Source organism: Euleptes europaea, chromosome 7 (assembly GCF_029931775.1).
Source record: "Euleptes europaea isolate rEulEur1 chromosome 7, rEulEur1.hap1, whole genome shotgun sequence".
Lineage (NCBI taxonomy): Eukaryota > Metazoa > Chordata > Lepidosauria > Squamata > Sphaerodactylidae > Euleptes > Euleptes europaea.
The window spans coordinates 26767551-26793198 of NC_079318.1; the positions used below are offsets into that span (position 1 = coordinate 26767551).

The following is a 25648-nucleotide window of genomic DNA, read 5'->3' on the forward strand; positions in this document are numbered from 1 at the left end:
ACCTTCTAAATAAACTGCTCTGTCACAAATTTACAGAACACCTCCTACTGCAGCTTTTAATAGTTTTAAAACTTATTTGTTGTTTTCTATTGTTCCGTGGTGATTAGAGTCCCCTTTGTCAATAATGGCTGAGGATTAAATTTCTGCAGAGTATACCCGTTTCATTAATGATATTGTATATCTTTTTTAAAAAAAAGGTATGATCAGGGATTGCATAGATAGAATATGCAGTAATAAATGCCAAAAATCAACACTATGTTTTTAAAGGTGTCTTTTGTCTTCTCCGTGTAGTATAATTCAAATGCTACCATCTGAACAAGGAAAACCAGCCCCACCCTTGAATGATTTCAAGCGGGATATATAAACTTAGTTGTTTTATGTAACTAGGGAAAGAAACTAACCGGTAAAGAGCAAAGAACACGTGCTTTTCTAGCAGCACTCAACTCTAAATACCCCTTCAACAGATCTCTGTTACAGAGTTGAGAGACTCTGGAATAATGTTCCTCCAGTCCTGCCTCCTCATACAGAAGGCAACTGTGAAAAAAACAGAAAATTAAATTGGGGTGGGGAGAAGAAATTATAAAAAAGGAGGGGGTTAAATTAAGAGATGGACCAAGTTGGGAGCCAACAGGCTTATTTTCTCAAAATCCTTACCGACCATCGCATGGACTATTATAGGAGTCAATTATATGGACTACGCCAAAAAAAATTCATTGCTTAGCAACACCTGGTCCTTCAGATACATATAAAAATCAGCTGTTTTTAAGCAACACTGCAAAGTTTCTTCATTTGGACAAAAAATTAACCGTAGTTAGGTGAAACTCACAAAGAGAGAAACAATATCTTCATATTAAGTGTGGTATAATAGGAGTACAAAGAAAAAATAGTGGGAGATGAGCATAATTTACATATTTAAAATTAGGTACTTCATTTATAAATATTTTGTCCAATGACTAACCTTTCCTACTTTAAATTATTCAAGTTGGTATTAGATCATTTTTCATTTAAAACATATTCATATCAAGTTCTCCAAAAATTGGTTTCATGCAGCCTGGTGTAGTCGGTTAAGGGTCACTTCCATCAGAAGTACACAAGCCTTCATTAACTAATCTGTTGTAATAAAATTTTAAAATTCTGCAGTTCTCGTATACTTGTAGAAAGTCTGTAAAATAAGAAAAGAGAAGAAGGGAGGCTTTGTTATGTGCTCCTTAAGAGTAGTACAGCAGGCTGAAACCTACCTCAAGACGGAATAACGTGATATATAATACACTCTTTTTTTTTGCTTCCAACCTTGTGCCTTACGTGATTACATTCAGCTATTACAGTTCAAGATTTTTTTCAGGACATTACGACTTGTAATGTTATTTCACAGGCTACTTTCAATAGGCCCATCTTGCAGCATGAACATTGCGGGGGGGAAACCACAATGCTACTCTTCACCTTAAATGTCTGTACAAATCGATTTTTTTATCTAAAATTGGGGAATGCCACCAATTCAGATAATGCTTTTACGAATAAACATCAGTATACAAGGTCCAGGACACTAACAAAAATACAAGTCCCATTTCTCTGACTTTGGATATAAGGCAAAAATGCACACTGCACATGTTTACAAGATTTCTAACCTCTTAAGAACAAAACCCTCTCATTTTAAAGAGTCAGCCTAAAAACAGCCTGTAACTAGACAGCTATGACAAAATGAAAATACAACTTGCCTTCCAAACGCGTTCAGAAGAGCAACAATTTCTTGCCGTGTTAGCTGAAAGCCTTTTGATGGACTGTTCTCGGGAAGATTCTTGATTTCTTTTTCTGAGAATAAGATTTTCAAAGCTGTTCCTAAACCTTGAGTCTGAAAAAAAGTCAATTTATTTAATAACAAAGGCTATAAACCTAGACCAACATCCAAAAGTCAACAGAAACCAACTTTAGCAGCTTGGACAGAAGATTATTCTACATCACTACTATTTTTCATCATCTGTATTTAAAAACAAATCATATCTCTATGTTACCAGAAACAACTTTTATTTCCAAACTATATAGGCTATTAAAGACTTTACAAAGGAAAGACTTGCATTTTGTGGATCTAAATTTTCCTTCAGAGTCTGAAGACCACAAATAATTTTTACAGTGTAATAAACCATGTTATCACATACCTGCAGTTTGCCCCATAATCTGCATTTATCACATCCAACACAATCCATTATACGGGATATGTTCTTGAAATGTAACCTGAATTCTTCCTACCAATAAAGAAGAGAGGTTTATCTAAAAGAACTAGAAATTTTTCTTTGCTGGTGCTGTACAGTCAGGCATGCTACGGGTGAGCAGCGCAACATCTTTCCTCCTCCACCCCTGCCCATGAATTTCTCTCTCCCTTTTCAGAGTTCACCATGGGCAGCACCATGAAGCCCATGAAATGAAAGAGAGGGGAAAGTGCGTAGAAGGAGGGTGAAGGCTTTCCAATAATTAACCATGGTTGTTATTGGGCAGCATCACACAATAAGCAATTGAACAAGTTCTGCTTTGGTTGACACCACAAGTAACACTGCTGTCTACAAAAGAAAGCAGAAATTCTTATTATTTTCAGAGGTAAAAGATTAATCCAGTTCAAGTTTTGTTACCTAGCACTTTAATATCCAGAACACTCAGTGAGGTGCACCTGAGTTAATGAAATCGGCTTGCAAGATAGTTGGAGAGAAGAGACAGCAAGCCATAGCAGCAAACAGAATACATGGCACATGGGAAGGGAAGCTGATTATCACCAAAAGGAAGGAACTCAGAATACAAGTGGGAGATGACCAGGAGTGTCTATCTCAAAACAAACACGTGGTGTAAACCTGGAATAGCCAGCACAATGGATTAATCAGTGCCCCACCCCCCTTGAAGGCTAGATAACAAAGCTTGTACTGTAGTTGGCATTAAACGCAAACATATCTAGTAGAGAAAACCATGAGTTTGATATTTTAAAAAATCAAAACCACTTCCCGTCCCTTGCAGAGGTAAATGATCGCTTTGGGTTGAGGGTGCGGTTTACTAGCAGAAAAATGGTATATGTGGAAAGGGTTCCGCATCTTCTCTCCTACCCTGAACCAGCTGCCTGGTTCATTTTTGTAGTTTCACTGACTGCATTTTAAGCATGCCTCATGTGTACAGAAATGGCATGCAAAATACATGGACATAGAAAGCGTCATCAAGTCACAGATGACTTATGGTGACCCCTTGGGGTTTTCAAGGCAAGAGGCATTCGGAGGTGGTTTGCCATTGCCTGCCTCCGTGTTAGGTGAGAGAGTTCTGAGAGAACTGTGACTGGCCTAGATCACCCAGCAGGCTTCATATGGAGGAGAGGGGAATCACACCTGGTTCTCCAGATTAGAGTCCACCGCTCTTAACCACTATACTGGCTCTCTCAAAATCCATACATTCCTCATTTATAATTATTGCTCAAGTTGCCCTGTCTCCTTTGCTTGCACTGATCACATAAGGGTATCAATGAAATTATCGCATTTACCTTTAAAGATGCAGCTCCTTTTTTGTCTCCAGCAAACATGGATTTTTCATCAAAATGCATTGGGAACGACCTAAGTGAGTATATGAATTGTCAAAGAAATCTAGATGCGCCACCATTTATCACCCAGATATCATATCTGATTACTTGAGTGTTTCTGCTGTGGCGGGAACTTGAGATAGGAAATCATGATCATCATCAAGCATAATTTCTCAAGTCACAGGTACACTCAATTGACATTTTCAACAGGGTACACCTCCACACAGGGATTTTTCCCTACACAGAAAGCAGGAAGTTTCCCCAGATTAATGCCCGCAAGACACTGTGCTAATTCAGAGCATGACTCTTGGCATTCTTGGGAACTTATCACTTAATTCATACCTATTATTCTCTTGATAAAATTGGGAATTGCAAGGTGGCTGTGGGTGGAGAGTACTGATCGACCTGTAACCACCAAACATACAGCTCTTGGTCAGATCTCCCTTTGGACTCCTCTAAAAACTGATACAGTGGACTGCCAAAAAAACCACAAATCAGTGGGTTATGGATCAAATCAAGCCTAAACTGACCCTAGAAGCTAAAATGACTAAACTAAGGCTATCGTATTTTGGTCACATTATGAGATGACAAGAGTCACTGAAAAAGACCATCATGCTAGGAAAAGTTGAGGGCAGCAGGAAAAGAGGAAGACCTAACAAGAGATGGACTGACTCAATAAAAGAAGCCACAGCCCTCAATTTGCAAGAACTGAGCAAGGCTGTCAAAGACAGGACATTTTGGAGGACACTGATTCATAGGGTCGCCATGAGTTGGAAGCAACTTGACAGCACTTAACACACACACACACTGATCTGCTTTTACTTTCCCTCCTCCTTATACACATCATAAGTACCACAAGTTATGTCTTTAAGAAAATGCTAGCAGTAATCGATCAAGTTTTGAATGCAGATTAGATGGCACACAGCTAGAGATATAAAGACCTGGAAAGAAACGGAACAATTCAGAAAAAAAAACAACCCAGGTTTTTCCGAGGCCTTTTGTTCAGTTTTTCCAATGGGAAAAAATTGAAAATTTTGGACAGTATTGCAAAAAACAGCAAAAAACATTTTAGAATGAGTAATATGCTTTTAAAGAGAAGGTGGGCATGCTGTAGACATATACCGCTCTTAAATACAAGATGCATTTCTGCACCTAGAAGGATACCTGATCTTCACAAGGGCAGCTGTGCAGGGCTTTCATTGCTTCTGTGGCCCTTTTGACCTGACTCTTAATCTTGTGGTTGTGGCCTTTTCACCTCTCCCTCAAACCATAACAACACATACGCCCACAGATGAGGTACCAAGTAGCTTATTGCCCTACCTTGCTGGAGGGGAAAAAATATCAAAAGGATGTGAGCCAGAAATTTCACCAAAGCCGCAGAGGAAAACTCTGGAAGTTTCATTGAGCTCTGTTTAACCAGTAGCTACAGAAGGAAGAAGACAGTGTCTAGCTGCAACTACATCTAGTTCTTGTTTGGAGGTTCTAGCAGGGGAGTGCTGCTATCGTACTGACCGAAGAAAGGTACACTCCTATCTGGGATGGTCATCCTCTTCCACCGAGCGCACAGCTTTGGGAGGGACACACATGGAACGGTGAGGGAGGTAGGGGTCACCTGCCTAGCCAGCCAGATCAGCCGAATCAACTCTGGTGATCAATGGGGTGACAAATGTTGCAGCCAGATTACCCTCACATCCAACTACATCTAGTTGTGCAGATATTATTGACCCTTTGCGTGACCCTTTTTTCTGACCAAATAATACATTTTATGTTATTTAACACAAAGCTCTGCTTTTCTGTTTAACTCCTATTTTTTCCTACTTCTCAGATAGCAAAAATTAAGGTATACTGGCTAAGGTAGCATGGGGTGCATGAGCTTGTGGGTTTTTCTTAAGCACTGGGTATATATTTGCAATTTTCCCTGTAGAAAACTAAGGCATTTATAACTTAAATTCCATAAATATTTCAAACACTGCAATTTTATATGCTAAGTCATGCATTTTTCTGTTAAAGGAGCAGAATTAGTTTAGGTCTGATAGGACAAGCAGGTGGCTTCAAAATTTCAAGAAACCTTACATCTCTGCACACAGCAATGGCGAATATAGATGCCAACCAACCACACACCAAATAGCAGCAACACAGAGGAAAGACGCCTGAACAGTAGGGAAGAAGTAGGGTACTGGGCTCACTGCCCAAGGGTATATGCTCCCTTTTCTTATCATGCTAGGCAAAACAGAAAAAAATGTGGATTTGCATAACTGTAAACCACAATAAGTTAGGCATTGTTCCTCTGTATAAGAATGGATGCCTTTCTAGATGGGTATCGAGATGGGGAGGGGCCGTGGCTCAGTTTGTAGAGCATTTGCTTGGCATGCAGAAGGTCCCAGGTTCAATCCCTGGCATCTCCAGCTAAAGGGACTAGGCAAGTAAGTGATGCAAAAGACCTCTGCCTGAGACCCTGGAGAGCCGCTGCCGGTCTGAGTAGGCAATACTGACTTTGATGGACCCAGGGTCTGATTCAGTATAAGGCAGCTTCATGTGTTCATGGGAAGATTTCTATTACAACCTTTTGATGGCTCCTGCCCATGTCAGTATCTTTATTTTTAATGCAGGTCTCCGTACTTCCAGTATTACTCAACTCATTAAGCATAGCGACACATTAAACTGTGGAGAGAGAGACAGCACACTTACTTTGTGTGTGTGAAGATTTCCAGCAAGAGGGACTTTGTTTCTGCATCCTCTTCGGCATTTCCAGTGTAAAGATCAACAATTGAACGTTCAAAGTAGGAAGCAACCTTTGATAATGCACGCAGTTCAATCAAATATAAGAAATATAAATTTTTTAGCCGCCTTGGACCCTCTCCTTTTGTTTCAGTGGAGTCAAAACGACTGGTGAATTCCTTTACATTGGCTCCCCAACGAGGTTTCCCCCAAGTTTCTGAACGAAGAAACAAAAACAGAACACTTTTGCCAAAAACAGTATTACATATGCAAGCTACATTTGCATATGTTAATGCCTTAAAAAACAACAATTAACTGCTCCCAATGAGAAACAGAGGTGAACACAATTTTTTTTTAAATTAAATACCTTCAAGAAGATACTTTGCACAAAGATGAACATTGATGCTAGCGTGGAGTCCAGAAATGAGCTTATAGAATACACGTTTTTCAAGACAAAGACCTGAATGTAAAACAGAAACGAAACAAAAATGTTAAAACTGAAGACAAAAATTATAACCTGCTATTCCTCAATATTGGAATTCTCATGATTAAATGAAGCTCAATTTACTGTTTTTGACGCGACTTCAATTATGGTTGTATGCAAGGCAGGAGGGGAAAGAATGGTGGAATGTTCACAGAGAAGGAAGCTGGAGAAGGAACATGCAAATCCTGTTTGGCCTGATGTGGAACTGATTCCAATGCCACTAGACTGTTGAAATGTACTAGTCACTGGTCTGTGCCTAATGATTCTTTGCAAGATTCAGCTGATGAAGGATGCGTTCCAACTTCCCTGAGCGCTAAGCCACCAGCAGTGCAATCCACCAGAACTCCAGCTATGCACATTGCCTTCTTTTAGTTCACTGCTCATTATTCAAGGTGCTACAGTGTCTAAACAGCTACACATCTTAAGTTTCAGAAAGCAGCTGTGCTGGTCTGCAGTAGAAGAGCTAGATTCAACTCCAGTAGCACCTAAGAGGCCAACAAGAACTGCTTAGGGGGAGAAAGTTAGCATCTGTAATGAGATAAGAATCCCCCAGGGCTGAACGGGGATAAAGGATTCTTATCTCGCTACAGATGCTAATTTTCTGCCCCTGAGAATTTCTCCCCTGCTCTAATCAAGCTGATTGCATTTTGCACCATATCCTGACTCCCTCCTTTGCAACACCCCTCCTTTTTGCACCGTATCCTGACTCCCTCCTTTGCAACACCCCTCCTTTTTGCACCGTAGCCCGACTCCCTTCTTTGCAACACCCCTCCCAGAAGGACACAGGGATCTCCTTTCCTACTTTTATCTGATGAAAGGAGCTTTGACTCTGGCTCTCAAAAGTTTATACCCCAAAAATCTTGTTGGTCTCTAAGGTGCTACTGGACTCATATCTACCTCAGCTACATACCTTGAAGATTAGCTGTTTCTGCACCCCCCGCATACTCTTAGATGACCGTACCATTCATACGATGCTAGGATTAAACACAGCTAGCAATCCTGGTAACTGATCCTCATTTCTGTGCTCTCTTCCTCTCAAAATTCAAAGACCAAGTCTCAACAATTCAAAGACGCAATGAAATACTTCCCTCCCCCTCTCACAGGTATTAAACTGTGAGGTTTTATTTTTGAACTACATTTTAAAATCTGTTTCGTGATTACCAGCTTTAAACCTCAATAGATTTGTCTGAAGTACAGAACTGAATTGTTTTATAACCGAAAACCAACACAGGGAACAGTTAATTCATATTATAACAAGTAAACTTGGAAAGGCAATTTATGTTTCGACTATGGTGTCAATTTCCACATTACAATCTAATACCACCAAACATGGGTCACAGCCTCAAATCTGGAGACTGTACAGGAGCAACAGCAGACAAGGGTAGGGGTGAAGAGGAGAAGAGCTTGTTGCACAACACCACACCAGCTGCTGTTTCCAGCTCAACATAGTTCTTTACTGGATAATAAGGAGTTTTACAGTATTTTATTTACCTTCTAGCCAGGTATAGAAAGATTCTCCTATAAACACAAACATGTACATTAGTAACTGCAACACAACAACACATCATGAGTTCATAAGATTATACATGAACCAAAACTAGCCATCACGACATTTACTCCAAGGAAGGTTTAAGAGACTATTAGGATTTGATTATTTGTGTGTCATTTTCACTGACACATGCACCTTTTCCCTAAGTTAGATGCGTGACATAAGAACATAAGAAAAGCCATGCTGGATCAGACTAAGGCCCACCAAGTCTAGCAATCTGTTTACACAGTAGTCAACCAGGTATCTCTGGGAAGCCCAAAAACAAGATGACTGCAGCATCATTATCCTGCCTGTGTTCCACAGCACCGAACACCTCCTGACCACCTCTTGGATTCTGGGCAGTTCATTTCAGTTGCCAAACATTTACCTTTCAGCTTCAGTGCAATGCTAGAGTCTGATGCATACCATACTGTAAACAACTGTAATTACCTCTGTGTAAAAATGCATGGGATCTGACTGCATGCCAAGAAAAACCCAAGGCTCGTATTTACTGTGCCAGGTGTCACTATCTAAATAAAGACCCCCAAGGATTCTGTGTCCTGATAGGTCGACTAACTATGGCAAACACCAGTCCAGACCACCAAATCCTTGAAAATAGTTGTTGCATAATCAATTTCTGCTTCCCTCCCACAGAAAAGACAAGAAGCTGCGTGGCATGCATTTCCCAAAAATGACCCATTCAGTCCCATACAGCAGTCTGGTGCCTATGATTTCAGACACTGCCCACAAGTTCTCAGGTTTAACTCTACAGCACTAAGGGTTTTAAATGTTTTAGACCCCATCACAGCATTCCTTTCCTTTTATCCCTTAGAAGCTCCTTGATCAATTGATCTTGAGCAGCATATATCTAGTGTTGGAGGGATATAAGGACTGAAACAAATCTTGCCACTGACAATGTAGCCTTGGGGTCCCTATCACTTAGTAAAAAAGGCATTATGCCAGTCACAGAGGCATTGGATTTGTATATTAAAAGGGGGGAAATATAGTGCGATCGAAGTTCCTCGTAAAAGCGGCATTACAAAAGGGCATGGGCTAATGAGTCAATAGAGCCAGAAGAGCAAGGGCAGATCCTGTCTGAGTATGGTATATTCAGAATTCTACCCTGCATTACCATAGAGGGGTTAGCATTAAATCTAGCCAAGCAAAAAGCTCTACAGAGACGAGGAGTTGTTAGATAATATGTATAGGCAGGCAGACCACGTGGAGGGGGTATTCCGAAGAACTGGGATGAACAGACATGACGAGCATGAAAAGTAGTGCTGTTATAATCAAGCTCTTTAATGCGCTTTTTAATTTTGGCAAAAGCTTCAGTTTTCCCAAGATCTGGTAACATATCCTGCGAGAAGCCCAACAACGCCAGTTTCTCATCTAAGATTTTTTGCCATGAGGATTTAAAAGGGTCATGCTTCAGAGAAGCTAGGAACCCCTCAGTGCTAAAGCACAGTTTAAGGTGTAGTTTAAAGGCGGCCAACCACGCCCTAGCTTCAAGTGACATTTGGCCAAACTCGGAATGAAGAGTAACGCCAGCAACACATCGAGGGGCATTTAGGAGTTTTCGTAAGAACTGAAGCAGTGGACGATCTATAGATTCATTGTTGACTGTAATCCAGATGGCAACACCAAAGAGGATAATTGGGGTAATTTTCAGGTTAAAAATCTGAATAGCCCCTGGAATATATTTTCCACCTTTGGTGTGAAAAAAATTGACAATAGCACCAACCCCAGGTTTAATTTTGTTGGACACTGCTTTTTGATGGGCATTCCAATTTAGGTTATGGGAAAACAGAATGCCAAGGTAAACAAACTCCTTGACTTGGTCAACCTCAAAGTCATCTAATACCCAGCGAAAAAGAGGCAATTTTCTCCTCTTAGTGAAGATCATAATCTTAGATTTATGATGGTTTATTTTAAGACCTTCCCTAGAGCAGTACTATCACAGCATTCCAGTACTGGTACCAGATTCCATTTAACCCAACTAAAATGTATAGTGCACACAGCTACATAATTTCCTGCAAAACTGTGTAAGGGTCATCAAGTATACATCTTTTATTTTCATTCTGGATTAGCATTCAATGACAGTATCAAGTTATTTTAAAGTTCCATATATTTTATGAATTGTTTCTTGCCCTGAAAGGTATAGTGATGAATATTATGAAGACTTACCATCGTCCTCCCCTGAAAAAAAAATGAAAAGTTGCAGAAGTTTAGAAACAGTTTGGTCCACTTATATATATACAGTGAAAAATCAAACATGTATTAAAGTGTTAGAAGTAGCATAAGCTCTTTGATTTGCAATTTTCTCCAGCCATTCTTTTATTTGAGTCAAAAAGAGCCAAGGGGATAAAGAATACTTAGAGCAGTTATTTACAAAACAAAATGTGGATGATGTAAACTATATAGCATTACATGCAAACTGATACACTGTCCTTATGGCTACTACTCTGACCAAGCCATCGTGTTGTGTTGAAAAGCTTTCAAAATTATTTATGGAATTATAAAGTATGCAGAGTATTATGAAATATTTAGTAACCTACCCCAGCCAGGTGCTAGCGGATTTAGTGGACGATACACTGACCGAGGCCTAAAAGGGGGGGGGGGAATAGAATTTTTACAATTCAGAGAAAGTTTCAATGCCTCAGTATCAATAATTTTGTCCTCCCACCCCAAATTACTTGAAGCAATTTTCTTCATAGATGCTGTTCCATAATCTCCATGCAGATGGCCCTTTGTATCCAGTATAACGCTCAGGATTCAGCAGCAAATCCACATACTGAGCATCAGGAGATCTCTCATCTAAACCAAAAATAATCACTTTGGTTATATACTTAACCTCTACACAAAAATGTGAGACATAGCAGTAGGTTGGCTGATGAAATATTTTTGACATTTTACACAAACATGCACACACATATATATTATGTCCCTAAATATATATAATGTCCCTAAAATGGGACATTAAGAGCAATTTGCACATATTAACCTGCATTACGTAAGCATTTATGCACACGCTGTATTCATAGCAGTCCAACAGGTATTTAGAAAAACTAACTGAATCGCTACAGCAGATGGCAAACAAGAAAACCTGGACATTACCACAAACCTGGTTAACATGATAGAGTAAACAAAAGGGGGAGCCCTACAAAAAAGGGTAAGGAGCCCACAGCTCGTTTCTGTTTGGAGAATTGTCTGAACTGAGCTAACAGATTGGACTGAGTGGAGTCCAGACAAAAGAGCACAGTTCTTTGAGTTTAGAAACGCAAGCTCTATCACACCCCTTTCTCTCTCTTTAGTGCAGCTGCCTAGCCCCTCAAGCCGACAAATTGGAAAGGAGATGCCAAAGATCGGAAAGGAAAGGGCAAGGGGGGAAAGCAAAAATTCAACACTTTCCTCTTATAGACTCTCAATGCTTAGTTTCTTTTTCCAAACTTTTATATTTCTAAGTGCAAAGTATATTAGGGTATCATTTGACACATACTCTCTGCAAACTGCATGGACATAACTTCTAAGTTTCTTTACTTGATTGCACATTGCCTTTGAAATTTCCAGGAGTCCAAAGAACTAATGATATTACCATCCAGTTCACAAAAATGGTCCTGCGAATCATCATATCTGGCCCAGTCAATGAAAGCTTCTTTACTTTGGTTGCTGTAGAAATGGTGGGGAAAAGAGCATAAGCCAAGGACTTAATGTATTTGTTTTCACTTAACATACATTTTCCTATTACTTTAAAAGTAAGACTTTTTACAGTCCAACAAGGTCTTCAAAGCAGCTCATGAGAACAACTTGATTGCAAAAATTAAGATGATAAACCATCCCATAAAATAAGCCTAAGAAAATCGTAACGGATGAAAACTTGTATTATTTTCCATATAGCAACATAGTAAGTGGCTGGCAGTTTTCATACCACACAGCTTGGTTGCAGCAGCAACAGTTTAGACAGCTATGCTGATGTCTAACATGTTAAAGAATTTGCTTCTGGTCCTGATTATTTTGTTCAGCAACCTAAGTTTTCTTAACCAGCTTTTGGAGGGAACACCCCTGGTCCCTAACCAGTTCTAGCAGAGGGAACTTGGCTTAAAAGAGAAGACAGCAACTCACCAGCACAAGCTGAAAGCAATTTACAAATTCATGACCACCAATTCCTTGCAAAGGAACAGTGTTAAGATTATTAAGCACAGATTGTGCCTCCCCCTCTGCTATTTGCATTCATCATATTATTCAGATAAATGTGTTCTTGAACCAAAAAGCTACATGAAATACATTGAATGTAAATCAGACCATCATAAATATGTTCCTTCTGTAGCATCTACAAGAAGAGCAAAGATGAAGAGATGCCCAGTAGGAGCTAATGAATATCAGTCCCATTAACATTTAAATAAAGCTTACCTCAATGTACTATTAATGGCTCCAAGTTTATTAGCTTGTTCACAGTCTTCAAGCTCTTTGGTATGGTTTGCTGTCTTTGAATACTGCAACACATTTAACAGTTTTAAAAAAATTTAAATCCTAAGAACTTGCCGATTACCGGCTCAAAATAGTGGTAAGTGTGGGATAGTACCTTCGGAATACTATTGTCCTCTGCAAATTACTCGAACAGAAACCTCTGTTCAAAATGATCTCATGCTTCCAATATCTCTTATCAAATCTCAGCAGTGTAGCCCATAAAATTATAATTTGTGAAGATTGGTTTTTATATTACAGCAAGCCATTGTTTGCCAGCCTATGAACAAGCCTAAAGTATACTCCCATCTCCCTGCCCATGTGGCCAGCTAACGAGATAGCAACATTGCAAACCACAGTTTGCCGTTATACCCAAAATCAACCAACTGTGGTTTGTACTCTGCCTGCACACCTGGATTCCAAACCAAAAATGTCAAGGTAAGGCTTACTGCAGAAGAAATGGAAGTTCTTAATTTGCCAGCCAGATATGAAGGAAGGAGACAAAGGGAGCATGTGAGCATCCCCCAAGTTTCTTTGTACAGCAGAAACCACAGTTTGATGTTAAATATGAACCAAGCAAAAGCCTTAACTGCATTTGTTTTTTAAAAATGAACATTCAAGAATGATCCCTCCTTCCATGCTTGACTAACATATGTCCAAGATCTACTTTCTCAAGTGATTTTTTTTTAGGAAGAAGGGTACCTCCTGACCAGGCTGTCAATGCTACCGGTTTAGGCCCATCTGAGTTCTACCTAGTCTTAGTACAGACACACACACTGCTACAGTGACTGGCTTAGTTCCCATGGCGGGGAAACACAGTGGGACTCCAGCTGCTGCTAGCCTTGATTCTTCCTAGCTGGAGAAGAAGAAACAGCAACAAGGATGCTCCCACTGTGTCGTTCCAGCTGGATAAATATATCGCAACGCTATGGCAGCTGTTGAGAGTGGCACAAGTGGGAAGACACGCGTTTGCGTTTCAGGAAACTGCAATTTGCCATTCACCTGCTGGCCATGGGTGGTGGAGAAGCAAAACTGGAAAAATGTACTCACTTTGTTAGCACTCCCAGCCTTAATGCCAACCGGTACTTTGCTCTAAAAGAAAAATACAAAATTACATGACTCTCTCTCTTGAAAGTCACTCTCAACACCAAAACTGAAAGAAGAAAGTTTAATGAGCAAGCCAAGCCAGCAAAAAATCATTTCAGCATTGATATCCCAGGATGAAGTGTTCTATCTGAAGCCTGAATGTGTTTCACTTTGAAAGAACAATTTCTATAGCTGTGAAGACCGCAATTCTAAACTCTAACTAATTTCAACTAAAACCAAGGGATCTACTAAGTTAGGACTGAGTTGTAAATCTGGTTTGCATCTAAATCGCAGTTCCTCTCCATAAATATTGCTATGGACAAAGCCCAGTCAAAGCCACTGATTTTAACAGTATTTAACAGTTCCATACGAGCATTTATGTTACTTGGCAATAACATTCGACTGCCCTTTTTTTAAAATTCAGAACTAGAATTAAATAAGCAACACTAAGTAGAGTGGTACAAATGAAACTGTTAAACATCTTACTACTCTGCAAAGTATACAAGACTGCTTAGATTGATTTAAAGAGAATTTCTACCTCACCATTCCAGCAAATGCAGCTTTTAGGGAAATATGAAAAATCCATAAATAGAACAATTAAAAATGTATTCCAGGAACAATTCCATGTGCCAGGTAGCCATTGCAACCTTAATTTTGCTGGTGCCCCCCCCCCTACAGCTCTGGTGGCCCACAGCCTGTATACTCTGCGAAAGAGCTTAAAAGAAGGAGGGAAAGGGGGACTCAGCCTTTAAAAGGAATGCCCTGCAAAGCTAACACAGAGCTAATTTGTTGCTAGAAAACAGAACTCAAAAATAGCGCTTAATGGCTTCTGGCTCTCCTTTGCCTTTGCTGGGGACTTTTGTCCTCTCCTGCAGTACCTGGGGAATGCTGAAGGCAGGCAGGTGGCTGTGCTTGGTGGCGTGGGCAAAGGTAACAGACTTTTGCCCCAAGTTGTGGGGGGGGGGGAGAGCGGGGACAGAAAAACCTGGCCTGGAGAGGACACAACAAGCCTTTCAGTCTTCAATCCAACCTTCAGTGGTACTGGAATCAATCAGAGCCCAAACAACAGAGCAGATAATTAGTAGTTTTAAATTCAAGCTTGGTGTACTAATTATATACAAAGGATTATGATCCAGATTTACTGAATCACTGAAGTGGTGCTCCTGTTGAAATCTATTCACTGCCACCCCCGGGACTCCAAGCTGGTGCTGAGAAGACAATAATTCTTTAGTGTTTTTCTTCCTTTATTTCCGTTCTAGTTGAATAGCAGCATAGTGGTAGCAGTGGGCCTGCCTTACATCATTAGTTTAAACAAAAAAGGCTTGAGTCTGCAAAGGCTTATGCTACAGTACATGTCTTTTACGTCCTGCAGGGTGCTTTTTGTTGACACAAACGTAACACGGCTATCCCACTGGAACCCATTAGTTTTGGCCCACTTTGTTTACATTCAGCTGAATAAAACGTTGTTTTTTAATTACACAGAACATTCAATGGGCACAATGCTTTACAGAGCACGAGAAGGCAAGTCCCTGCCCCAGCAAGCTTACAATCTAAAATTTGAAACAAGGGAAGAGAAGATGGAAGTGGGGAAAATGTGTGCTCATTCCAATGACATGTACATGGGCTTAGCTCCTGTAAAGGGAGAGGAACTAAGGAGCTGTGCAAAAGTTTTCAAGTTTTTTTTCTGGGCAGTGTCTCTTCAGGAAAACATCCTCACATGCACAAAACATTCTGTACCTCATCTGAAAGAAGGTGAGGAGGAAGCAACTCTGCACCTTATTCAGGAAGGCATTTCAGACTTGGGCCATCGGCAGTAAAGGCTCTGCTCTTCTCAACTAACTGATATCCTTACCTCTTAGAGTATTACCTGACCTGTTTAGGGTTGCCAGCTTGTGGGGAGGGGGGGGGGAAGCCTTCTCCCTTTAATAGAGACTTAATGTGTGGAAATGAACTGTTGAAACTTTTTGTGTCACGGAGGCAAACATCACCTGATAAACAATGTCTCATTAATCCTCTATTAAAGAGACAACACATTGTTCTCCAGGCCTGTTAGCAACCCCACTTATATCTTACAGGCAACATTAAACTTCCTTAATATGAGGGAGAAAAAAAACTATATTTGGTATGGATGAGTCTGAGGTCTGGGCTCCTTTGGGGACTGGCTCCTAGGTCTGAAGAAAATTTGTCATGGCCTGCTCAGATCAACAAATCAAACAGTTAAAAGAACATAGTTAAGTTAAATACCACAAACAGACTGAGATATAACTCAGCTGATGAAAAGCAGAAGAACAGCAATATACACAAACCAACCTAACTAAACTGATACTAAAGCTAATTACAAACAGACTTTTCCTGATGCCTATGATGAAAATATCTAGGTAGGCAAGTCCACAGTTAGGGCATTTTCTGTGGTCCCTCCTGATTCCTGAAAACACCTGAAGAAGAGCCTCCAATGAAGACAGTCAGTAGGTTCATATGGAAGAAGACTGTTCTTCAAATTCATATAACAGTGCTATTGTAATCTTTTAAGAACGTTACTTGTATATTATCTGAAGAAGAAAACACTGCAGCTTTTGACTTCATTTTGAAACATACCTCAGGACAAGGCTCTACGTGGCAATCTCTGATCGAGCAATGACCATCATCAGCCCAAAAAGGACATGGTCTCTTCAAATTAACCTTAAGAGAGACATACACACCCTGTCAATTTCATCAGCATAATTTAAAATCTGTAGCATTTTAACTGAATTAAAGCAGCATAACACCATAAACAGATACATAACATATAAGAGAGTTGACTTGCGTTTTAAAAAGCTTGCACCAGATTTTCTGATCACCTGATTTCAGGAGTCACCAGGTACATAAGCCCTGGGGGGCCCACCAATCAAGCATCCCAATTGCCCACTTAATATTCCGTAGAGTATAGAGGAATCGCATAAAGTTTGACATGAACTTTTACTGCCCAAATACCACCCTCAGTTCCAACAGTGCAGTGACAGTATGAGGAAGTTCTCACATTACTATATGCCATCTATAACATCTACCCCACTTCTACATGAATGGTCAACTCATATGATCAGTATAACATTTGACTCAGGATCTCAGAATTCACTGGAAGCAACCTCCTTGACCCATTAAGTACATTTCAGAGAAATTTCCGTATCAGAAAAGTTGCCCAACCTAAAACTCTAAGATACTGCAGTGTTTAACATCAGCTCTCAGTTTTAAAAGTGTTTGTTTACTTCATTTATTGTCCACCTTCTTGTTTAGGCTCAAGAGTTATAAAAGCAATGCAATAAAGACCACTATAATTCAATAACGTAGTAAAACTGGTTTAGACTTCACAGGGCAGAAAGGAGGGGATTCAGAGACTTAACCTCCCAGGCAGCCCAAAATACCCCTTCCCCCAAAGCTGATCTTGAGGGATGATGACCCACAGGAATAGCTTAGGAGGAGAATCAGAGGTCTCCTGCAGGACAGGGAGATGAGAGAAAATCACTACCCCCAGGAACCTAATATAATATATTTAATAGATAATGCAATGGAAGGAAAAGAAAAAAAACTACCTACATTTTTTACCGGCTGTTAAAATTAGAAACCTATTACCTTAATAGAAATCACCTTTGTTACAGAATTATTTTTCCACATCACTACTCATTCCATTTTACTTAATAAATCGTATTAGAAAAATAACTTTTAGGTGTCACTTTGGGGAAAAAAATGAATATAAGAAACCCCCAAAACAATTCCACAAGTAATTTGTACTTGAGCAGATTCTCTACACTATGAACCTATAACAAACACAGGTCATTTTTGCACTGGTACACTACTTTCTGCATTGCGACACAAGTGGCATGCTGCTGGATAAATATGCAAACAGTATGCATTTAAATCAATGTAGGCTTAACCTAAACCTTGTGTAGCATGTCAAGTTTTTGTGAAAGACTTCTGAGAGTTTATTATAGGACAAAGATATTACTAGGAAAAAAGCCCAAAATCTTCTTAGCAGAGACCTAGCCTAGATTGCAAAGGAAGGGGGGGAAGGAAGGGGGGGAAGGACACCACTAGAGAGGGAAGCACCCAACACTTTCTGACAGGTATTTTCTGGCAAAGATACTTGTTACCAAGGATGACACATTATTTATTAAAGACACAGTATGTAAAAATAAAAATGGTGTCACTTGTTATTCTTACCTATTGTATCACTGGAATGAGGGTATGCAGACCAGAAGATTATGTACAAAGAAACAGTGAGTGCTGAAAGAGCCTGAGAATCCTAATCTGAAGCGCTTTCCAGGAAGACTACATTGTGCTTTTCAAGATAAGAATTCCAAATCACCAGCACACTGCTTATTAAAAGTGTTCCAAAATGGAAATGCCCACTTCAAATTCATAACTTTTGATTTAGAAGTATTTATCAATAAGAAAATTCCAAAAGTTGCAGGTGTATTACACATTTCTTTCACAACATCATTAATTGTGAAGCTTTTACCTAACTTCAGTCTATTTACTTTCACCCACTGTGTAGCTTGGATCAGAACAGTCCTCAAGGTCATCAGCTGTGCCTGATGATAATTGTTCACAAACAAGTCTGTGATTCTCTCAGTAAACATAACTAGCTAGGTGTGCGCCAGTTATATATGTTGTAGTTGTTGTTTTCTGTCAGTTCCATATTTTAAAGTAACTAGCAGAGACATGCAAATGAGAGTTTTTTAAAGTACTACAGAAACTGTAAGAATTAATTGAGTCTAAAGTAGTTCAGTAGCCACCTTGAATCAAGAAGAAAGGCACGATATAAATATTTTACAAAATAAATAAAAATATTGTACTGCTCTTTTTCAATGCATTGTCCTTCTCACACTCACAGCTTTAAAAAACTACTTTAATATTAAATATATCACTTTCATATAGGCCATTTCTTCCTTCTGCTTCTCAGGAGAGGAAAGAAAAAAATGAACAGGGTAATTATTATACCAATTATAGCATTACTGTAAACAAAAAACAGATTTTTAACTAGTCTGCTGCAAGCAACCAAGGAATGTTTTGGAGGAAGACATCTTTTTACGTTCATTATATTTTGCCATTTCATGCATGTCCTAAAAAGCTTTCACTTAGATATATAATGAAGTGTCATTCCTACTTTACCTTGTAGTATCTGAAATAGTCCCGCTCTAGAAGCTTCTGTATTTTGGGAAAGATCTTAAAATTGTTGAAGTGATCAATGCTTTCTATATCACATAAGCAATCATCAAGGACTCCAGTAAGCTACAAAACAACAACAACAACAACACACAGGCACAGAATTAGAGGTAATAATGCTGAAAATGAGTGTTTGTGACAGAACAAGAGGCACATTCCATATATTATCAATAATTTACACTGGAGCCCCGCAGCACAGAGTGGAAAGCTGTAGTATTGCAGTCCAAGCTCTGCTCACGACCTGAGTTCGATCCCGATGGAAGTTGGTTTCAGGTAGCCGGCTCAAGGTTGGCTCAGCCTTCCATCCTTCCAAGGTCGGTAAAATGAATACCCAGCTTGCTGAGGGTAAAGGGAAAATGACTGGGGAAGGCAATGCCAAACCACCCTGTAAACAAAGTCTGCCTAGTAAAAGGCGGGATGTGACATCACCCCACGGGTCAGGAATGACCCGGTGCTTGCACAGGGGACCTTTACCTATATGTAGCTGTGCACCAATGACCACTAACTACACCATACAATATTCCTTCACAAAGCCACACCTAGACTTTTCACTGAAGGTAAACCAGTGCATGCCACAGTAACACACAGAAATCCACATATACGTCTCGTATATATTCTATATAGCAGTGCCTCCAATGCAGATGCTTTATGATGTCTGAAGCACCCTTGTCCCACATATTCTTAAGACCATTGATTTGAGTGGCTCAGTACAGCTTATTGAATTTAATACAATAGAGTATCTACTATTCAGTCTATGCAAACACTTAAGGCTTTAGTAACAAAGGCTTTAATTAAATGATTCTATAGATGAAATACCCTTTTAATATTCAGTAAGCAGGCCTCTGCACTAGTCTTGACTTAATTAGCATTGACACTAGAATACACTGGTAGTGGCAGTATAACCAAACTAACAAGTTTATTCATCAATACTCAAAGAATGCATTGAGTTTTCTCAAAATGATATCAACCAAGAAGAAATCTGCAATGTACTTGTACAGTGCAAGTGGCAGTAACCCCCCTCCATTTATCCTGGTGATGTTGGTGTCCAAGTTAATTATATAAAGGGAACAAGTTGAATTCATGAGCCAGATAACCATCAATCCAATGGATATATTTATAGTTAGAATTTCGTTCTGTGCTTAGAGCTACAAGTCAATATTAAGCAGCAGCAACCTGTTCTTTTTAAAGTTGATAGATCAGACCAAACTGAAAATCATAAAGGAACATATTGGAATAGAAATACAAACTCTTCATACATCCTAAAATAGAACTGAGAATGCCATATACTGTGCTTTTAAGGGTGCAATCCTACACAAATTTACTCAGGAATCAGTCTAAATTAAACCAGTTGTTATAGATTAAGCATAGATTTATAAAAAAAGAACCCAAAAATCCAAAAACTCATCACAGTTTTACTTTTCAAAAAGAATAAACTGGACAAAGCTTTTTTAAATAGGAATTTCCAATTTCTATTAGACATTAAAATTCATGTTTTGCCTTTTTATTTTTAGAAAATTACTTTGGTAATACACAGATTGAAGTCTGCTTTTATACCTTGGATATATAAACCGGTGATGAGAGTTGCAGCATTAACAAAGAAGAGTTGACGATACCCTGCCATTAATATTTTATAATGCAACAAGCAGAAAGAGTATAAAACCAAAATACAGAGTTGTATTTGAAAACACAGTAATGAAAAATTATTGAATGCTTCCCTCATTTTGGTACTTTAACATATCCAAAGACAGACCTAAGATAGCTGGAAATAGGGGTGGGAAGCATCTCTAACAAGAATGGAATACTTCTTATTACTTGAATGGGACCCTTCTATAACCAAAGTTTTGTATCAGAAGGAAAAGTTAAGATAAAAGAGAAAGTCCTAGGAAGCTGACTGAGGGGACATCTAGAAATTTAATTTCAGTGCCCAAGAATGTACTATTTAGTGATTTTCGGCAAGCTCAACACCTAAATATTAAGTTCTGGGTTCTCGAACATGAAAGCACTGAGAAAATACCTTAGGGAGCAACTGAAGCATAACTTGGGAAGTGCTTAGAAGATCAGCCAGCTATAAAGAACCACACATACCTCAAAAACAAGAGCTGGTACTTAGCTATGACAAGGAAAAAGCCAGAGGGCATTCAGCAGAGATATGGCCATTTTAAATTATAGACTAGTGGCAAAAAAAAACCAAAACAGAATTAAAAACAAACTGAAGCATGAAGCCTAAAATAAACAACCCCCCTCCATTTTAGAGATTGCAATAGTTTTCAACCTTTTCAGACTGAAGACTACTAACCTTTAATCTTAATCTGCAAAAATACAGGTCACTTCACTCTATTTCCTTTTTCTCTCATCTCCCATACTTGCCCTATTAAACATCCTAAACAAACAGTGATATTTATAGCAAGCCCCTGAAATTGTCAGGGAAACCACTGCAGGCCCGATCCTGCCATCTGAAAACCAGTGCCTTAAACTGGAGGCATCACTTAAATTGTCTAGCTTGCTTTCTCCTTTTCCCAACAGGCCAATGAATCTCTCAGATTTTCTCCAAAGAAGCTCTCCCCAAATTTTAAAGTATTGTCCAACTTATAAATGGCTAGTTTAATGGCCAGTTTACAGGGTTTTTGGTCTAAGCTCAAGAATGCTTTTGGTTGCACCTGTGACAAATGTAGCTTCACAAATATGGGTTCAGACATGAGACTAATGGTTTTTAAACAGAAAATCCTGAACATTTTAAAGCTCAAGAAATTGAAACATTGCTTCAGTGTAGAGCAGTACAACCTAGAAGAAAAGTTGTTGTTTTTTAATATGCTGACTTTCTCTACCACTTAATGGATACTCAAACCGGCTTACAATCACCTTCCCTTCCCCTCCCCACAACAGACACCCTGGGAGGTAGGTGGGGCTGAGAGAGAGTGACTTGCCCCCCAGGTCACCCAGCTGGCTTCATGTGTAGGAGTGGGGAAACAAATCCAGTTCACCCGATTAGCCTCCGCCGCTCATGTGGAGGAGTGGGGAATCAAACCTGGTTCTCCAGATCAGAGTCCACTGCTCCAAACCACCGCTCTTAACCACTACACCACGCTGGCTGGTTTGTGCACATCACTTTAGGATGAAAGATGCTAAGCAAATAGGCAAAGCAGGCCTTCCTCTAGACAATTTTGCATCCCATTTGCATTGAGATGTTGCTTAACATCACATTGTTTCTTCCTCTTATGAAGAAGGGCTCTCAGTCTACATGTTCCTCCTTCCTCGCTTGATATTGTTTAATCCCATGACACCCTCTTGGCTCTATTCCAAGCCAGCATTAAACACATCTGCTAGCCACCTATTGTGGCTGTTTGTTTGTTTTTGCTGCTCAGTGACCATATTAATAAATTATTATTATTTTTATTATTCCTTCCCAGAATCATCAACTTTTAATTATTTTATTATTTTAACCTAACTTTGATTTTTATTTGGAGCTGATATTGTATTGAAATAAAACTTGATTATAATTAATAATAATAATCTTTCCTAGAATCATCAACTTTTTATTATTTTAACCTAACTTTTATTTTTGTTCAGAGCTGATGATATTGTATCGAAATAAAACTTGTTATTATTATTAATCATCCTTCCCAGAACCATCAACTTTTTATTATTTTATTTTATTATTTTAACCTAACTTTGATTTTTATTTGGAGCTGATATTGTATTGAAATAAAACTTTATTATAATTAATAATAGTAATCCTTCCTAGAATCACCAACTTTTTATTATTTTAACCTAACTTTTATTTTTATTCGGAGCTGATATTGTATCGAAATAAATCTTTGTTATAATTAATAATAATAATCCTTCCTAGAATCATCAACTTTTTATTATTTTAACCTAACTTTGATTTTTATTCAGAGCTGATATTGTATTGAAATAAAACTTTATTATTATTAGTCAAAAAGGGCAAGAGTCCAGTAGCACCTTAAAGACTAACAAAAATATTTTCTGGTAGGGTATGAGCTTTCGTGAGCCACAGCTCACTTCTTCAGATACACTTCTTCAGATTTATTATTATTAATTATCCTTCCCAGAATCAACTTATTATTTTATTATTTTAACCTAACTTTGATTTTTATCCAGAGCCGATATTGTATTGAAATAAAACTTTATTATAATTAATAACAATCATCCTTCCCAGAATAATCAACTTTTTAATTATTTCATTTTATTATTTTAACCTAACTGTGATTTTTTATCCAGAGCTGATATTGCATCGAAATAAAACTTGATGATCATTATTAATCCTCCTTCCCAGAATCATCAACTTTTTAATTATTTCATTTTATGATTTTAACCTAACTGTGATTTTTTTATCCAGAGCGGATATTGCATCGAAATAAAACTTGATGATGGTTATTAATCCCCCTTCCCAGAATCATCAACTTCTTTTATCATTTCAAAACCTAACTTTGATTATGCCAAAGCTTTTCAGAGCTGATGATACTGTATCGAAATAAAACTTGACTGCTGCGATTATGATGATGACCCTCTGGAAGTGCTCACACCGCTCCGGCCCAAAACCCAGCTGGGGGCAACTGGAGGGGGGGGGCAGGCTGGGGACCACTCCAGGCTGACGGGTGGAAGAAGCCAGCCCGGCTAACGGTTTTCTTTCCGCCCAACGGACGAGCCAGCAGCTCCCCACCCCCACATCTCTCTCTCGCTCACCTGGGCCTCGGTCGCACCCCAAAGGCAGCCGAGGGTTACCAGCGCCAGCAGGAGCCGCACCGCCGGCTCGGTCTCCGCGGCAGTTCTCCGGACGCCTCTGCTGCCGCTCATGCTGCAGAGCCCGCGCCCCGCTGGCCCTGGGGGGGGGGAGGGCGGGGGGCCGCCCCTCACCGGCACCCCAGGCGATGCCTCCCCTGCTCCCCCCGGATGCCGCCTCCTCCAGCCGCGCCCGAGCCCAGCCGACCACTCGCGTTGCGCGCGCGCGCACTTTCCCTTCCCCGCGGGGAAGCAACCACCGCCACAGCGGCAGACGACAGCCCGGGCCTTCTAAACGGCCGCGCCGAGCATTCTGGGGGATGTAGTGCGGCCTTGCCCTCCTCCGCGCCGCTGGTTCTCAAGCTTCGGGTGACGCAGGGGAGGGAGGCGGGAGCCAATGAGAAAGGACCACGCGCGCCTTCAAAACAAGGAGGAGGGGCTGTATCGCCCTTGCGAGAGAGGGGAAATCCCAGAGGGAGGTGGGGAGGGGGAGCTGCTGCTGCTTCAGTAGTTGCCTTATGGGAGTTTAAAAATAATTGCTTGCATTGGAGCTGAGGAAATCCTTTTGTACTGTAACTGCGAACAGTTGTGAGCACAGCAGCACCTTCGTGTGGCAGCTACTTTTTTGCCCTGGTTGTCTTATAGAGTCCAATGAAGACAACTAGGAGGAGCCTAGTTTATGATTACTATGAATCCTCCTTCCCAGAATCAACTTTTTTATTATTTCATTTTGTTATTTCATTTCGTGAGCTGTGGCTCACGAAAGCTCATACCCTACCAGAAAATATTTGTGTTAGTCTTTAAGGTGCTACTGGACTCTTGCCCTTTTTGACTACAGCAAACAGACTTAACACGGCTACCCACTGTGAACTAGGAGGAGGTTAACATAAGCAGCAGTTCTTTTTATTTAGCTAAACAGAGACCCTGGGGTGAAAGAACCCACAAATAAGCGCCTGCTCTGTGCTTTTGCTTTTAAAACTGGACACGTACCCCTCCCCTCTCTTTTTGGTTGGGGCAATTCCCTGTTTCAAAACAAAGATCTGCAATTGACGCTTCTAGCTTGGCTCTGGTGTGACTGACCTGAGGAATGCAGCTGAGGCATCTTACTTTACGCAGTATCTAGTACAAGGGGAAGGAAGCCTTGTAAAAAGCGGCTCTCCCGAGAAGAGAGCATCATTACTGCGAAACCAGATTGTTAATGATAGTGTGTCCTTGGCCACATACTTAGGGGTTGGCAGGGGTGGTCTGAGGAGGCTGGAGGAACACTGAAATGTCAGCTAGCTTCCAGGAGTCCAAACACATGTGAACACATAAAGATACTATGCTGTGTCAGACCATTGGTCTGTCGCGGTCAGTACTGTCTACTCCGATTGGCAATGGCTCTCCAGCATCTCAGGAAGAGGTCTTTCATATCAACCACAATCTGGAGATTTGGGAGCGGAGCCTTGAGGAGGGCAGAGCTTAGGGAAGGGAGGGACCTCGGCAGAGTATAATAGCATAGAATCCACCTTCCAAAGCAGCCCTTTTCTCCAGGTGAACTGATCTATGTAGTTTGGAGATCAGTTGTAATTCCAGGAGATCTGGAGGTTGGCAACCCTATCTGTTGTTAACTGGATGCTATCTGTTATAAGGTTAAGGGAGGATTTGCCCACCTTAGTGTATAAGTAAAACTTTGCACTTCATGATGCAAAACCTTTCATCCCAATGAAAGTGGGTGAGTTGTTCCCTCATTCTTAGATTCTTCTAGTACCTTTTTGTTTTTGGCTTTGCTGCTCATAGCAGGTTATGCAATCTTATACCTATGAAGAGGTTCTGCTGACATATTTCATGGGAATTTACCACATGCACTTGGTAAATAATCTGTTTCCAGATGGAGATTGTCACTCTG

General features: G+C 40.0%; 1 protein-coding gene across 1 annotated transcript; it reads right to left on the reverse strand.

Annotated features, from left to right (window-relative positions):
- Window positions 1–1101: 1101 nt before the first annotated feature.
- Window positions 1102–23859, reverse strand: ERO1B (endoplasmic reticulum oxidoreductase 1 beta). Its single transcript, XM_056853333.1, has 16 exons — window positions 23725–23859; window positions 18967–19086; window positions 16417–16500; window positions 13786–13827; window positions 12682–12764; window positions 11867–11940; window positions 10968–11088; window positions 10830–10876; window positions 10459–10470; window positions 8238–8264; window positions 6630–6722; window positions 6233–6479; window positions 3509–3578; window positions 2154–2240; window positions 1716–1849; window positions 1102–1162 (listed from the first exon to the last, which is right to left on the reverse strand). Exons 1-16 carry the CDS (start codon window positions 23833–23835, stop codon window positions 1102–1104), a joined length of 1413 nt encoding a protein of 470 aa, XP_056709311.1. The 5' UTR covers window positions 23836–23859.
- Window positions 23860–25648: the final 1789 nt, after the last annotated feature.